A 12,233-nucleotide genomic window follows, 5' to 3' on the forward strand; every position below is an offset into this window, starting at 1 on the left:
ACGGACCGGGCCCGCCTTGCTCGTGCTTGCGGTGGGATCCCAATGGAGTAACGCACATAAAAGTGTAACGGAGCTGGATTTCGGCTTCAGTATCTTTCGGAGTGGATTGATCCGGATTGGAGCGAAGGAGGAGGAATCCGTGTAAATTTAAGGGGAGAGGGGGGACTTGGCGCGGCCTGGTCGGGCACAAGACCTGGAGTCGGGAAGCAATTGCCTGCTTTTAATTTCAGTTTCCAATGCAACATTATTAAGAGCCCGCCAGGTCGGTTCTCTGCCTTGTTGCAGCAGATGCATGATTTGAGCTTTTGGTTTATATTAACAAGCCACTAATGTTTTATTTCTCCGTCCTCCCACGGTTAAGCCTTGACTTCGTACTAATTCCTATTATTGTTTTTTGGGGGGTGGTTAGGAATTCTAATTGCAAATCCTGTTTAATTTTAAAGCAGAGCACGGGTAGTTTTGCATTTTTAATGACCCGAAAGAGAACTGTAAATAGTGGTATGACATTACCCCGGAGCAAAATGTATTTGAGTTAAGGATAAGCACCGTTCTCTTGCGGGAAAAAAGGTGTGTGTGTGTGTGTGTGTATGTATGTAATTTGTTTATTATTATCAAATTTACAGACCAGCCATCTCATAGAGTCTGGCAGTGTACAATTAAAAATATATACCAAACCAAATATAAATATACAAATATATTATATACAAATATAAATATACAAAAGGAATAGTTTTTCATATATTTATAAATACATTTATATGTGTAGATTTAAATATATTTTAGTTAGCTCAAGGCTGCTAACATCCAATACTCCTATTTTCCCCAGAACAACTTGTGAGGTGAATTGGCCCAAAGTCACCCAACTGGATTTTTATGCCTAAGGCCTGACTAGAACTCATAGTGTCCTTGTTTCTAGACCTGCACCTTCACTACTGCACCAAATCGACTCTCTAAATTCTCTATATTCTAAATAAACTGAGTATCTGAAGTCAGTGACTGGGCAACTCACATTGCACTAAAATACAAAAATATATAGTTTAAATCTTTTACACCAATGAAGCAGGCTGGTGGAGAAAACAAATTTTAAAGAATCCTTGAACGGAGCACCTGAGAGTTTTAATATTTTGGTCACAATAACATACTATAAAGTTATTATGAACATAAACGAAAAATGGAATAAAAGAAGAAAATCTGCAAAGAGAACAAGATAATCTACACAATGTAGAAAATGTCACCCCTACAAATGCTTATCAGTTATGTAGCAAATGAAGTTAGGCCTTTGAAAAAAAGATGCCCTAAATGTTTTTGTGTCACCTTTTATTATTAGATGAACAGGCGAGGAAATATCTGAAGAACGCTTAGTGCAACCTTTCTTAATGGAAGAGGTAAGACATGTGTTCCTTGTGGCAACAGATCTGGTAAATTGCTTAAGATTAAAGCAATATAAAAGACCCACAATAGCTAACTAAACATTAAGAATCCTGCAATTTTAATTACTGTGTAGGAGAAGGGAATATTAGCAAGCATTGCAATTTTGTCACAACTAATGTCACCGGGATTTAAAGGTTATTTGGGTTTCACAGACAGGCATGTGCAAACACCTTTTTTTTAAAAAAAAAAAAATGCCAGCCCTTAATGCATGTACATTTCCCATTGATCCAGGCTCCCAAACCAACATTTCAGGATGAACTGGAATGGTGCATTACTCAACTGGAGACTGGCCTTTTGCGTCTCAACCCAACTCCAAAACAAGGTAGGTTGGAAACAATAAAACCTAGTGGATCCATTTGAAACAGAGATATCTCAACCTCAGCATTTCTTAAGATATGTGACTTCAACACCCAGAATTCTCTTAACGAGTATGCTGGCTGGGGAATTCTGGGAGTTGAAGTCTACACCTAAGTTGCTGAGGTTGAAAAAATCTGCTGTAGAGCACAGGGGCAGGAAGTTAATGCCGATTTCTGGCAAAAAAAACCTGTAAATTATGGTCACATGATAGTGGGACACTGCAAATGGCCATAAATGCAAGCTGGTCAAGAGCCAAATGCAATCACATGACTACGAGGGGACAACCATTGGAACTTCAAAACTGGGCTGTAAGTAGCTCTGGGGAGGTCTGTAATGTTAAACAATTGCTAGGCAACCAGTCATAGGACTATCTATAATGCCAGGGTTTCATGAGTAACTGTTAACATTCTTCATCTCTGGTTCCTGAGAGCAGCTGATGAAACACGCCACATCCTTAGAGTATTGCGTTCCCGTAAAGCTCCCCTTGTGAAGAAGCGGGAAATGATGCACCACGCCTTTGGAGATTACCGTCTCAAAATGGCTGAAGAGAACGAGAGGGCAGCAAAAACTGGTGAGCTGTCAGGTCCAGTCTTTTGTGTCAGTCACGCACTCCCAATTCTTTCATCCTGATATATATGTCTTTTGGTTCTTTCCTGCTCTAGCCACCACCTGAATGTATTTGTCCCGCCTTCCGCATGTCAGTGATCCTTCCCTTAAAAAAAAGTTTTGTTTTCTTTTGCTCTCCTTCCTTCTTTTTATCTGGTTCGCTGTGAGGGCAGAGAAAATTTGCTTTGGCTTGAGGACAGATCCCTCGCACAGGATCTCTGCAGGTAGAAGGTGGGTTTGTCTGAAAGTTGCTCGCCTTTGTCCTAGATCCAAGCAACCTTGTTCCTAAACAAAGACACCAAGTTATAGAATGAAACATTCACATCCCGAGACGCTGTCATCCAGTTTATCATGATACTTAAAAGTCACTAGCAGCTGCTGCAGAGTCAGCCGGAACAGCCGTCTGTAACTTGAAGTGTTCCAGTTTATTATGATTTATAGCTTCCATTTTTGCTGCCTTGTTGGCCATGCTGGCAGCTGATGAGGGATCTTAACAACTGGAAATGTACCAGGTCCGGACAAGACTAAGCAAAAGTAGCCAGTTGCAGAAGACGAGTGTAGAATTCGGCTCCTTTAATGAACATCCAGTTTTGGTCACCACGATGTAAAAAAGATGATGAGACTCTGGAAAGAGTACAGAGAAGAGCAACAAAGATGATCAGGGGACTGGAGGCTAAAACATATAAGGAACGGTGGCTGGAATTGGGTATGTCTAGTTTAACGAAGAGAAGGACGAGGGGGGACAGGATAGCAGTCTTCCAGTATCTCAGGGGCTGCCCCAAAGAAGAGGGAGTCAAGCTATTCTCCAAAGCGCCTGAAGGCAGGACAGGAAACAACGGATGGAAACTAATCAGGGATAGAAACAATCTAGAACTAAGGAGAAATTTCCTGACAGAACAATTAACCAGTGGAACAACCTGCCTCCAGAAGTTGTGGGTGCTTCAACACTTGAAGTTTTTAAGAAGAGACTGGACAGCCATTTGTCCGAAATGGTATAGGGTTTCCTGCCTGAATGGGGTTGGACTAGATGACCTCCAAGGTCCCTTCCAATTTTATTATTATTAACATTAGGAAGCAAAGATAGATATTGATGAGACTGCTGAAAAAAAAAGGATGAAAATTACTTCGGTCAAAGTGAGCCCTTCAGTTTTCTTTTGATGAAATATCCATTCTACTTGCCTTATCTGACATCCAGCCCTGTTTTCTCTGAGATCCAGCCACTACACTAGCAACTAAGAATGTGGCCCCCCCAAAAATGGAGACGGTCAGCTCATGTGAACATAACAGACAGATAAGGAACCAGAGGAGGAAAATTTGGTGAAAGCTTCAGACATTGATAACATGGCAGGAATATACCTTTTTCTGTAAGGCTGTTGCCTGTTTCTTCTATCTGCAGATGCTTCGGGATGCTTGTTTGTGCTACTTTTAACAGCTTGAGCTTGATCTTCCATTAGAGAAGCAGGCAAATACAGGTAGTCCTCAACATATGACAGTAATGGAGTTTACCGTCTTGCTATTCACCTGAAGTTCAGTTGTGTGACTGCGGAAGTGGCCCAACATTATAAATCTTGGTCGTAAGTTCCCTTTTTGGGGTCTGGCATAACTTTCAATAATCACTAAGCGACCAGTCATAAGTCAAGGACAACCTGTAGCCAACTCATCAACCAAACAGGAAGAGAAGAGACCTTTATTAGGAGGCTGTTACAAGTGCAGCCTCTTCTCTACAGTACTATACACCCAGTTAGGCTTGGTGACTTCTGTAATCTCAAGCCAAATTCCACAACATTCGATTTAATGCTTCGTGTACTATATATGACGTATAAAATGTGGGTTTTATTTATTGAAAGGCTACGTAGCTTGGTGCATTGGGTGGAGTGTGCTTTGGTAATTTAATGGGAGTGCCCATGTTTCTGTTTCTGCCCTGTAGGTGTGAGGCCTGTGCAGGTAGAAATTCAGCAAGGAAACGTTCTTCCTTTGGGCAGTGTGGTGTACAGGAAGCAATCCAACTGCCCTTCTGCAGTGTCAACTTCCTTATTTGCATCCTCCGATGATAGCTTTCAGTTTAACTTTGTCCCACCTGAAAGAACCGCAGAAGAAACTGATAGAACCACAGCAGAAGAACATGAGTTGGGTGACTCTAGAGAACAGTCTACTGGTAACGGTCCCTCTAGGATGCTGGACTTCTCCACTGGAACAGGGCAGCCTGGCTTTGCTTTCAGCTTCATCATCCCAGATGCTGCTTCAACTTCAGCTGAGGCCACAGATCTTGGCTCCGGAGCTTCAGCAGAAGCAGCTCCAGAGATGGACATCCCATCCAAGGAAGCTATGGTGACAACCGAGAAACCAGCTTCTTCACAACCCGATAGAGCTGATGGGGTGGACTGTGGAAGCAGACGCAGTGAAGAACATCCTATACAAGAGGTACCAAGATTGGAAGGCACCCAAGTAGGTACGGGGGAACCACTAAGTTTTATTAAGCCTTGGAAGGAAATACGTACCGATTGATCTTATACAAATTGGCGACTAATTCCAGTGCGAATCCATTTGTTAGTAGAATTGGCTTTTATCTCTGTGCTACAGAGTTTAAAATAGACAGTCCTCATTTATCTCTGGCAATTGGGATCAGCAACTATTGCTAGGCAATGCGGTTGCAAAGTGGAACGTCACATGACCGCACCAGCTTATGACAGCAGTTGTGGCACTCCCCATTGTGGTTGTTAGGTGGTGGTGGTGTTAGTCGCAAAGTCGTGTCCGACCCATCGCGACCCCATGGACAACGTTCCTCCAGGCCTTCCTGTCCTCTGCCATCTTCTGGAGTCCATTGAAGCTCACGTCTCCAGCTTCAGTGACTCCATCCAGCCACCTCATTCTCTGTCGTCCCCTTCTTCTATTGCCCTCCATCTTTCCCAGCATTAGGCTCTTCTCCAGTGAGTCCTTCCTTCTCATTAGGTGGCCAAAGTACTTGAGTTTCAACTTCAAGATCTGGCCTTCAGCATTCTGCAGGTGTGTAAACGCCATTTGTGGCCTGCTTCCCCTCCTTGCTTTGCTTGTTGGAATCCAGCAGTGAAGAGCACAAATGGCAACCACATTACCGCGGAATGCCGTGACCCCATAATTGTGAGCCAATTGCCAAGCGCCCAGATCGTGATCACATGATCGTGGAGGCGCTGTGAGAGCTGCAGCTAGGAGGACCCTCGTAAATCCCTTAGTTCAGCACAGTCATAACTTTGAACAGTAGCTGAGCCAGTGGTCATTCGACTATCTGTATGTAATGCATTAATTATACAACAATGATTTCACAAAATGGGAGATACTTCTCCCTCCTTCCCTAAATTTTCAGGTAAGTGAAAGATATGCAAAGTAATATCAATCTGTTGTTACTGATGAAAAATAGCAAATGATTAAGGTTTTAAAAAATTGTTGGTACGCAGCTTCAGCAGAGGTTGCAGAAGAGAAATTGATGGTGGCAGCTGGTGCACCATCCAAGAGAAAGAAGAAGAAGAAGACCGCACCGTCAAAAGTAGCCCAGGTTGACAAAGGACATGGAGACAACAAGCTTGGTGGGCAAGGAGCGTCGGATCAAGCTGAGATGTTACAGGCATGTAAAGACCATGTTGAATGTGGGATAAGACAGTGAGTGAGTTAAGGCAGGGGTCTTCAAACTTGGCCCTTTTATGACTTGTGGACTTCAACTCCCAGAATTCCTCAGCCAGGCATGCGTGCCTGGCTGAGGAATTCTGAGGGTTGAAGTCCACAAGTCATAAAAGGGCCAAGTTTGAAGACCCCTGAGTTAAGGATTGGTTGTGAAAATCAGTGATGCAGGAGCATTCATTTGCCCTCCCATTAAGTCTCTGCAATAATTTACGTTTATCAGTAGATCGTTCAAGATGAAAAGTCAAGGGGCCACTATGGTTGCGTTTCAAAGTAGCTTGCCTGAAGGTCTTCAGATCTTCCACATGACCTCTTCCTTTTCCCCTATTTGAATTCAGTGGGCAACAAGCCATCGTGGGTTTTTTGGGTTTTAGAGGAGTGAGTTGTGTGAACTCAGCCACTCTGAGTTATAAATTAAGATTTCACATTCTATAATGCAGTTAAAAAAACGAGGGTTTAGCATGACGCCAGAACCAAGTCAGTACCTCTGACTTGAAATGTAGTTACCAAAGCTAGGGAATTCTGGGAGCTGAGGTCCACACACCTTAAAGTTGCAAAGTTTGGGAACCACTGAGTTAGAGAACTCTAGTGAGATAACTTCGAGAAACAAGATGGTAGAAGTAGTTTACCTTTCAATGCACTGCTGAACTAATTTTTGTTTCCCCTCCCCCTGAACAGCCAGATGATCAATTGAAGAGAGAGGTAGACTGGTGTGTGGAACAGCTGGAACTCTGCCTGAAGACTCAGAAATCCACCCCAAAACAGAGTGAGTTAGCTTGCTTGGAATCAATTGTTTGCTTATTTATTTAATTCAACTTAAGCATACCTTCCACCTCCAGCTAACTCTGGGCAGATCACAATAGATTACTGTAAAAAAAAAATCCAATAGAAGCCAAAACAAGATTGGGTTCGTTGGAGCTTGATCAAAGAGAGAAGCAACCTGGAATTAAGGAGAAACTTCCTGACAGTGAGGACAATCAACCAGTGGAACAGCTTGCCCATCGCTGGAAGTTTTTAAAAAGAGGCTGGACAGTCACCTATCTGAGACGGTATAGGTTCTCCTGCTTGAGCAGGGGGCTGGACTAGAAGACCTCCAAGGTCCCTTCCAGCTCTATTCTATTCTAATCTATGCAGAAATAACAAGGACATGCCCAGCAAGGAGTCCCATCCATCTCAACCCGAGGCCCAAGAGAACAAACAAGTTTTTAGGATTTTAGGGACCGCCAACAGGGTGAGGGTCACGTGGATTTCAAGGCAGTGATGATCAAAAAGAGATAAATAGTTTTTGCTACGATGGTGAATGATTCTCCATAGCAAAGAATCTTGTAGAAGTCAGTAGGTGGCAGCAGTCAGCAAACCTTGAATTATTTCAAAAACGACAAGCAGCAGTAGACCTGATCCATATTTAGATGGAAGACTGGGAAAGAAAAAAACAACATATCATATCATGGCAACAGCCAATCGCATCCATACTGATGCCAGAAAGAAAGCTACATTAGTCACCAAGAGTCAGATCTGAACTGATGGGGACTTTACCTTTTTCTTGATTGACTGTCCAAGCCAGACCTTCTCCATTCTTGATAGTTTGGAGCGGAGGAGAAGAAAAAGCCAGAATCATGTGGACATCATTTCTGCAGCCAGTTTTGGTCACCACGATGTAAAAAAAATGTTGAGACTCTAGAAAGAGCGCAGAGAAGATGATCAGGGGACTGGAAGCTAAAACATATAAGGAACGGTTGCTGGAATTGGGTATGTCTAGTTTAATGAAGAGAAGGACGAGGTGGGGACAGGATAGCAGTGTTCCAATATCTCAGGGGCTGCCCCAAAGAAGAGGGAGTCAAGCTATTCTCCAAAGCGCCTGAAAGCAGGACAAGGAGCAACGGGTGGAAACTGACCAAGGAGAGAAGCAACCTAGAACTAAGGAGAAACTTCCTGACAGTGAGAACAATTAACCAGTGGAACAACCTGCCTCCAGAAGCGGTGAATGCTCCAACACTGGAAGTTTTTAAGAAGAGACTGGACATCCATTTGTCCGAAATGGAATAGGGTTTCCTGCCTGAGCAGGGGGTTGGACTAGATGACCTTCAAGGTCCCTTCCAACTCTGCTATTCTGTTATGTAGGCGCTTTTTGTTATCGCAGTCTTTCCTGTTTTGCAGTTGTGGTCTTTCCCAATCGCTTACTCGCATCCTCTCACTGACCTTGATTGAACAATGGAACAGTCCTGGTTCATTTATTATTTTGAGGATGCTCCTTCCATGATTGTCAACATCCTGTCAAGGAGACTTAAAAAATGCAGGGTGTATTCCAACAATATCACGACATTGGAGATATCGAATGACAGTTCCAGAAGCAGACAGCAACCAGTGACAACTTAACCAAACTTATTCTCTTCTGAATTTTATCTTGGGGAGAAAACAGATTCGCTGCGTTTATTCATTTAGCGGGTTTTTAAAGTGTGTGTCGTATTTAATTGTCCATCCCCCTAAATACGTTGTCCTTGACTTATAACAGTTCACTTAGTGACTGTTCAAAGTCACAAAGGCACTAAAAAAAGTGACTTAGGACCATTTTTCACACTTATGACCGTTGAGCATCCCCATCCTCACTTGATTTACAGATACTTTGACAACCGACTCACATTTATGACGGTTGCAGTGGCCTTGGATCACGTCACACACACACACACACACACACACGTTCTGCGACTTTCCAACAAGCAAAAGTCGATGGGGGAAGCCAGATTCACTTAACAACCGGGTTACTAACTCAACCCCTGCAGTGATTCACTTAACAACCGGGGTGAGAAAGATCGTAAAATGGGGGAAAAAGTCATTTAACAAATAACGGAAATTTGGGGCTCAATTGTGGCCGTACGTTGAGGGCTAATTGAGGGAAAGTCACCCCGTGGACCTCTGAAGGAGTGTGCACATTTTTGCTGCACGTCCTGCTGAGGTGCCCCCAGGTCTTGACGCCCTTGACTTCTTCCACAGCGGAGGAAGCTCTCCGCGCCATCAAGACGCTGCGCAGCAAGAAAGCCGTGCTGGCGAAGAAGCGCCAAGTGATGCGGCTGATGCTGGGCGACTACAGAGCGAAAATGGCCGAGGAACGGCAGAAGCAGCTGAAACTCTTGCAAGCAGGTAGGGAGAAAGGAGTTGTTTGTTTATTTATTTATTTATTTATTTACTAGCTGTACCCGGCCTCGCGTTGCTGTGGCTCAGTCTGGTGTGTTGCTTTTACGTCCAACAGATGGTGCTATTTTTCAAAGCATGTTTTTACCTGTCACAGGTGTGACATCTATATAATAGTAGGTATATAAAAACACGTGCGTATTCGAATGCAACGTTGTGTCAAAATTTCAAAGCAATCGGTGAAGAACTTTTCAGAGATCTAAGATTTTGAACAAACGAACATTTACATTTTTATTTATATAGATTTATTAGACTTTTTAAAATCCCAATTTATTACTCTACAGGCAGGGACCAGCTTCCAATTGGGAAACAGCATTGGAATATAAATGTTGTATTGTATTCATTCATTCATTAATTCGTATCCCACCTTATTATTTTCGCAAACAACTCAAGGCGACGAACGTATCCAACGCACTTTCCTCCTCCTGTTTTCCCCACAACAACAACAACCCTCTGAGGTGGGCTGGGCTGAGAGAGAGGGACTGACCCAAACTCACCCAGCTGGCTTTGATGCCTTAAGGTGGGACTAGAACTCACCATCTCCTGGTGATTGGTCCAAAGTCACCCAGTTGGCTTTCGTGGCCAAGGTAGGACTAGAACTCACCGTTCTCCTGGTGATTGGTCCAAAGTCACCTAGCTGGCTTTCATGGCCAAGGTGGGACTAGAACTCACCGTTCTCCTGATGATTGGCCCAAAGTCACCCAGTTGGCTTTCATGACCAAGGTAGGACTAGAACTTACCAGTCTCCTGGTGATTGGCCCAAAGTCGCCCAATTGGCTTTCATGGCCAAGGTAGAACTAGAACTTACCAGTCTCCTGGTGATGGGCCCATAGTCACCTAGCTGGCTTTCATGGCCAAGGTGGGACTAGAACTCACCATCTCCTGGTGATGGGGCCATAGTCACCTAGCTGGCTTTCATCCCTAAGATCTAAAACTCACCTCTCCCGCTTTCTAGCCTGGTGCCTTAACCATTAGACCCAACTGGCTGTCTTCCTAAGGGTTAATATATGGAAGACAATATCCGTCAAATTACGGAGCACTCCAGTATGGCAAACTAGTTGCTCATTAGATCTAGTTTTTAATAGGTTGATGTTTCCAGAAAGAAAGTAAATCTAGAGGCTGTTTTCCAGCCTATTTTCATCTTTCAGATTCTCGCTGCTTGAGCTGGCAAGAGAATTTTGGAAAATAAAAGGCACAGAGAGAGCAGCGAATGTCGGCCTTCTGAAGTGTTTGCGTTAATCTTTCATCTCTATCCTTCCACCCCTCTAAGCTTCAAAAGCAGCTCACATCGCAGAAGTGAACGAAGAGACTCAGAAGAAGAGAAGCCAGGTGTTCAGGAAGTCCGCAGAAGGGGCCAGAACCTTCCAGAACCTCCAAGAACCTTCTTGCCATCAACCCCCAGCTTGTCTCAGATCAACAGACCCTTCCTCTTTTACATTCAGGCCATCGCAGGAAGAGTTCTGCTTCAACTTTTTCTAAGCAACCCTATGACAGGGTTTATGAATTCCGTGGTAAATTTATGCTGCACAGGCATACCTGATTTGACGTATTTTTCTATGCAAACGGTTTACTAACTGGTGCAACTGATTGAGAGTTAAGAGTCGCCTGACAGTGAGATGGGTGGCTTATAAATTTTATAAGTAAGTAAATAAATGAACAAGATAGTAGCATATCTGCTTTCTCTCTCTCTCTCTCTCTCTCTCTCTCTCTCTCTCTCTCTCTCTCTCTCTCTCTCTCTCTCACACACACACACACACACACACACACACACAACCTGCAAGCAGATGGAAAATCAGGCATGAAGATGTGAAAATTTATCATGGCTTTTTGGATACTCCATTCTTTAAATTCTTCAATTTTTTTAGAGGAAAGCCCAAGCTTATGCTCACCGGTGATTGTCAGCTGATCAACAATAACCAAGTTCAATTATCTTGATCTGCAAACTTTCTATGCAGAAATAGATTTTCCTGGCCTGGGGAGAATTAGGGCTTCACCACTCACTCATTCCTGTATGCCAATGCTCGGAAGCGCCGCTGATCTAACTTGCACGCAACTTGGGCACTGTAACAAAATCTGGATTTCAAAAAGGATTGCCCACTCTTTTGATTTACCAAGCTTTGCGAGAGCATTTGGATCTTGGCCACTGCATTTGTCATTTTGAAACAATGGGGCTGTTTCTTGGAGATTCCCACGACCTGCGCTAAGATCAGGGAGTCCAATCTGTTTGTGCGAACTATGGGTGACTTAAAACTTTGTTTGATTTTCTCTCGGCAAGGGAGCATAGCAAGCTCTTGAGCAGATCAAGGTATTGTTCCCATCGGATCAGAGTTCAAATAAACAGATCCAGGCTCTTGGTTTTTTTTTAAAACAAATTCATTTCTGGAGCAGAATAGGTCGTTCTCAGCTTGCAACTGTTTGTTTAGCAAGCTGTTTGACTTACAATCAGTCCTTACACTTAACAATCATTGCAGCATCCCCACAATCACGTGCTCAAAATTTGAGTGCTTGATATTAATGAGATTTGGGGCAAATCTATTCTTAAATCAAGTGGCACGTTGGATGAATCTAGCCATTATAATGCATACTCCATAGTTAGTCACTTAGCCTGATGTATGAACCCAACCATTGTCTACAGAAAACCAGCCTTTGGTTAGGCAATTGTGGCTATTTAGGAATTCTGAGAGAGAAATCAAGCACTCAATTATTTTTTATCATCCTGAGGAAATAAGAACAAACCAGACTTTATCAGCTAGCAGCCTTCAAATCAATACCTTCAGAAATTTTCTTCTAAAAAAAACTGTTGGAGGAACAAGGCATTTCTTATAGAATTAGAATAGAATAGAATATTGGAATAGAATAGAATAGAATATTGAAGATTAGACTAGACTAACTGAAATAATAGAATAGAAGAATAGAATAGAATGGAATAGAATATTGAAACGGAATGAAATAGAATAGAATATTGGAATAGAATAAAATAGAGTATTGGAACGGAATGA

General features: G+C 43.0%; 2 protein-coding genes across 2 annotated transcripts; both read left to right on the forward strand.

Moving 5' to 3' along the window:
* Nucleotides 1–9: 9 nt before the first annotated feature.
* Nucleotides 10–5,883, forward strand: LOC107292225 (UPF0488 protein CG14286-like). The gene is made up of 6 exons (XM_015821299.1): nt 10–141; nt 1,328–1,385; nt 1,663–1,753; nt 2,222–2,359; nt 4,322–4,815; nt 5,826–5,883. Exons 2-6 carry the CDS (start codon nt 1,377–1,379, stop codon nt 5,853–5,855), a joined length of 762 nt encoding a protein of 253 aa, XP_015676785.1. The 5' UTR covers nt 10–141; nt 1,328–1,376; the 3' UTR covers nt 5,856–5,883.
* Nucleotides 5,884–5,977: 94 nt separating this feature from the next.
* On the forward strand, nt 5,978–10,881 carry LOC107292226 (UPF0488 protein C8orf33 homolog). Its single transcript, XM_015821300.1, has 4 exons — nt 5,978–5,992; nt 6,724–6,811; nt 9,037–9,183; nt 10,505–10,881. Exons 1-4 carry the CDS (start codon nt 5,984–5,986, stop codon nt 10,711–10,713), a joined length of 453 nt encoding a protein of 150 aa, XP_015676786.1. The 5' UTR covers nt 5,978–5,983; the 3' UTR covers nt 10,714–10,881.
* Nucleotides 10,882–12,233: the final 1,352 nt, after the last annotated feature.

The sequence above is a fragment of the Protobothrops mucrosquamatus genome, unplaced genomic scaffold (genome assembly GCF_001527695.2).
Source record: "Protobothrops mucrosquamatus isolate PMUCROS unplaced genomic scaffold, P.Mucros_1.0 scaffold1298, whole genome shotgun sequence".
In the NCBI taxonomy this organism is placed as follows: domain Eukaryota; kingdom Metazoa; phylum Chordata; class Lepidosauria; order Squamata; family Viperidae; genus Protobothrops; species Protobothrops mucrosquamatus.

What these genes read in the sequence shown, in the direction of transcription:
- LOC107292225 (XM_015821299.1), top strand. An exon ending in CGAGAGGGCAGCAAAAACTG is followed by an intron (nt 2,360 to 4,321) that starts GTGAGCTGTCAG and finishes TCTGCCCTGTAG; the next exon opens with GTGTGAGGCCTGTGCAGGTA. An exon ending in AAGAACATCCTATACAAGAG is followed by an intron (nt 4,816 to 5,825) that starts GTACCAAGATTG and finishes GTTGGTACGCAG; the next exon opens with CTTCAGCAGAGGTTGCAGAA.
- LOC107292226 (XM_015821300.1), top strand. An exon ending in GAAATCCACCCCAAAACAGA is followed by an intron (nt 6,812 to 9,036) that starts GTGAGTTAGCTT and finishes CTTCTTCCACAG; the next exon opens with CGGAGGAAGCTCTCCGCGCC. An exon ending in GCTGAAACTCTTGCAAGCAG is followed by an intron (nt 9,184 to 10,504) that starts GTAGGGAGAAAG and finishes CACCCCTCTAAG; the next exon opens with CTTCAAAAGCAGCTCACATC.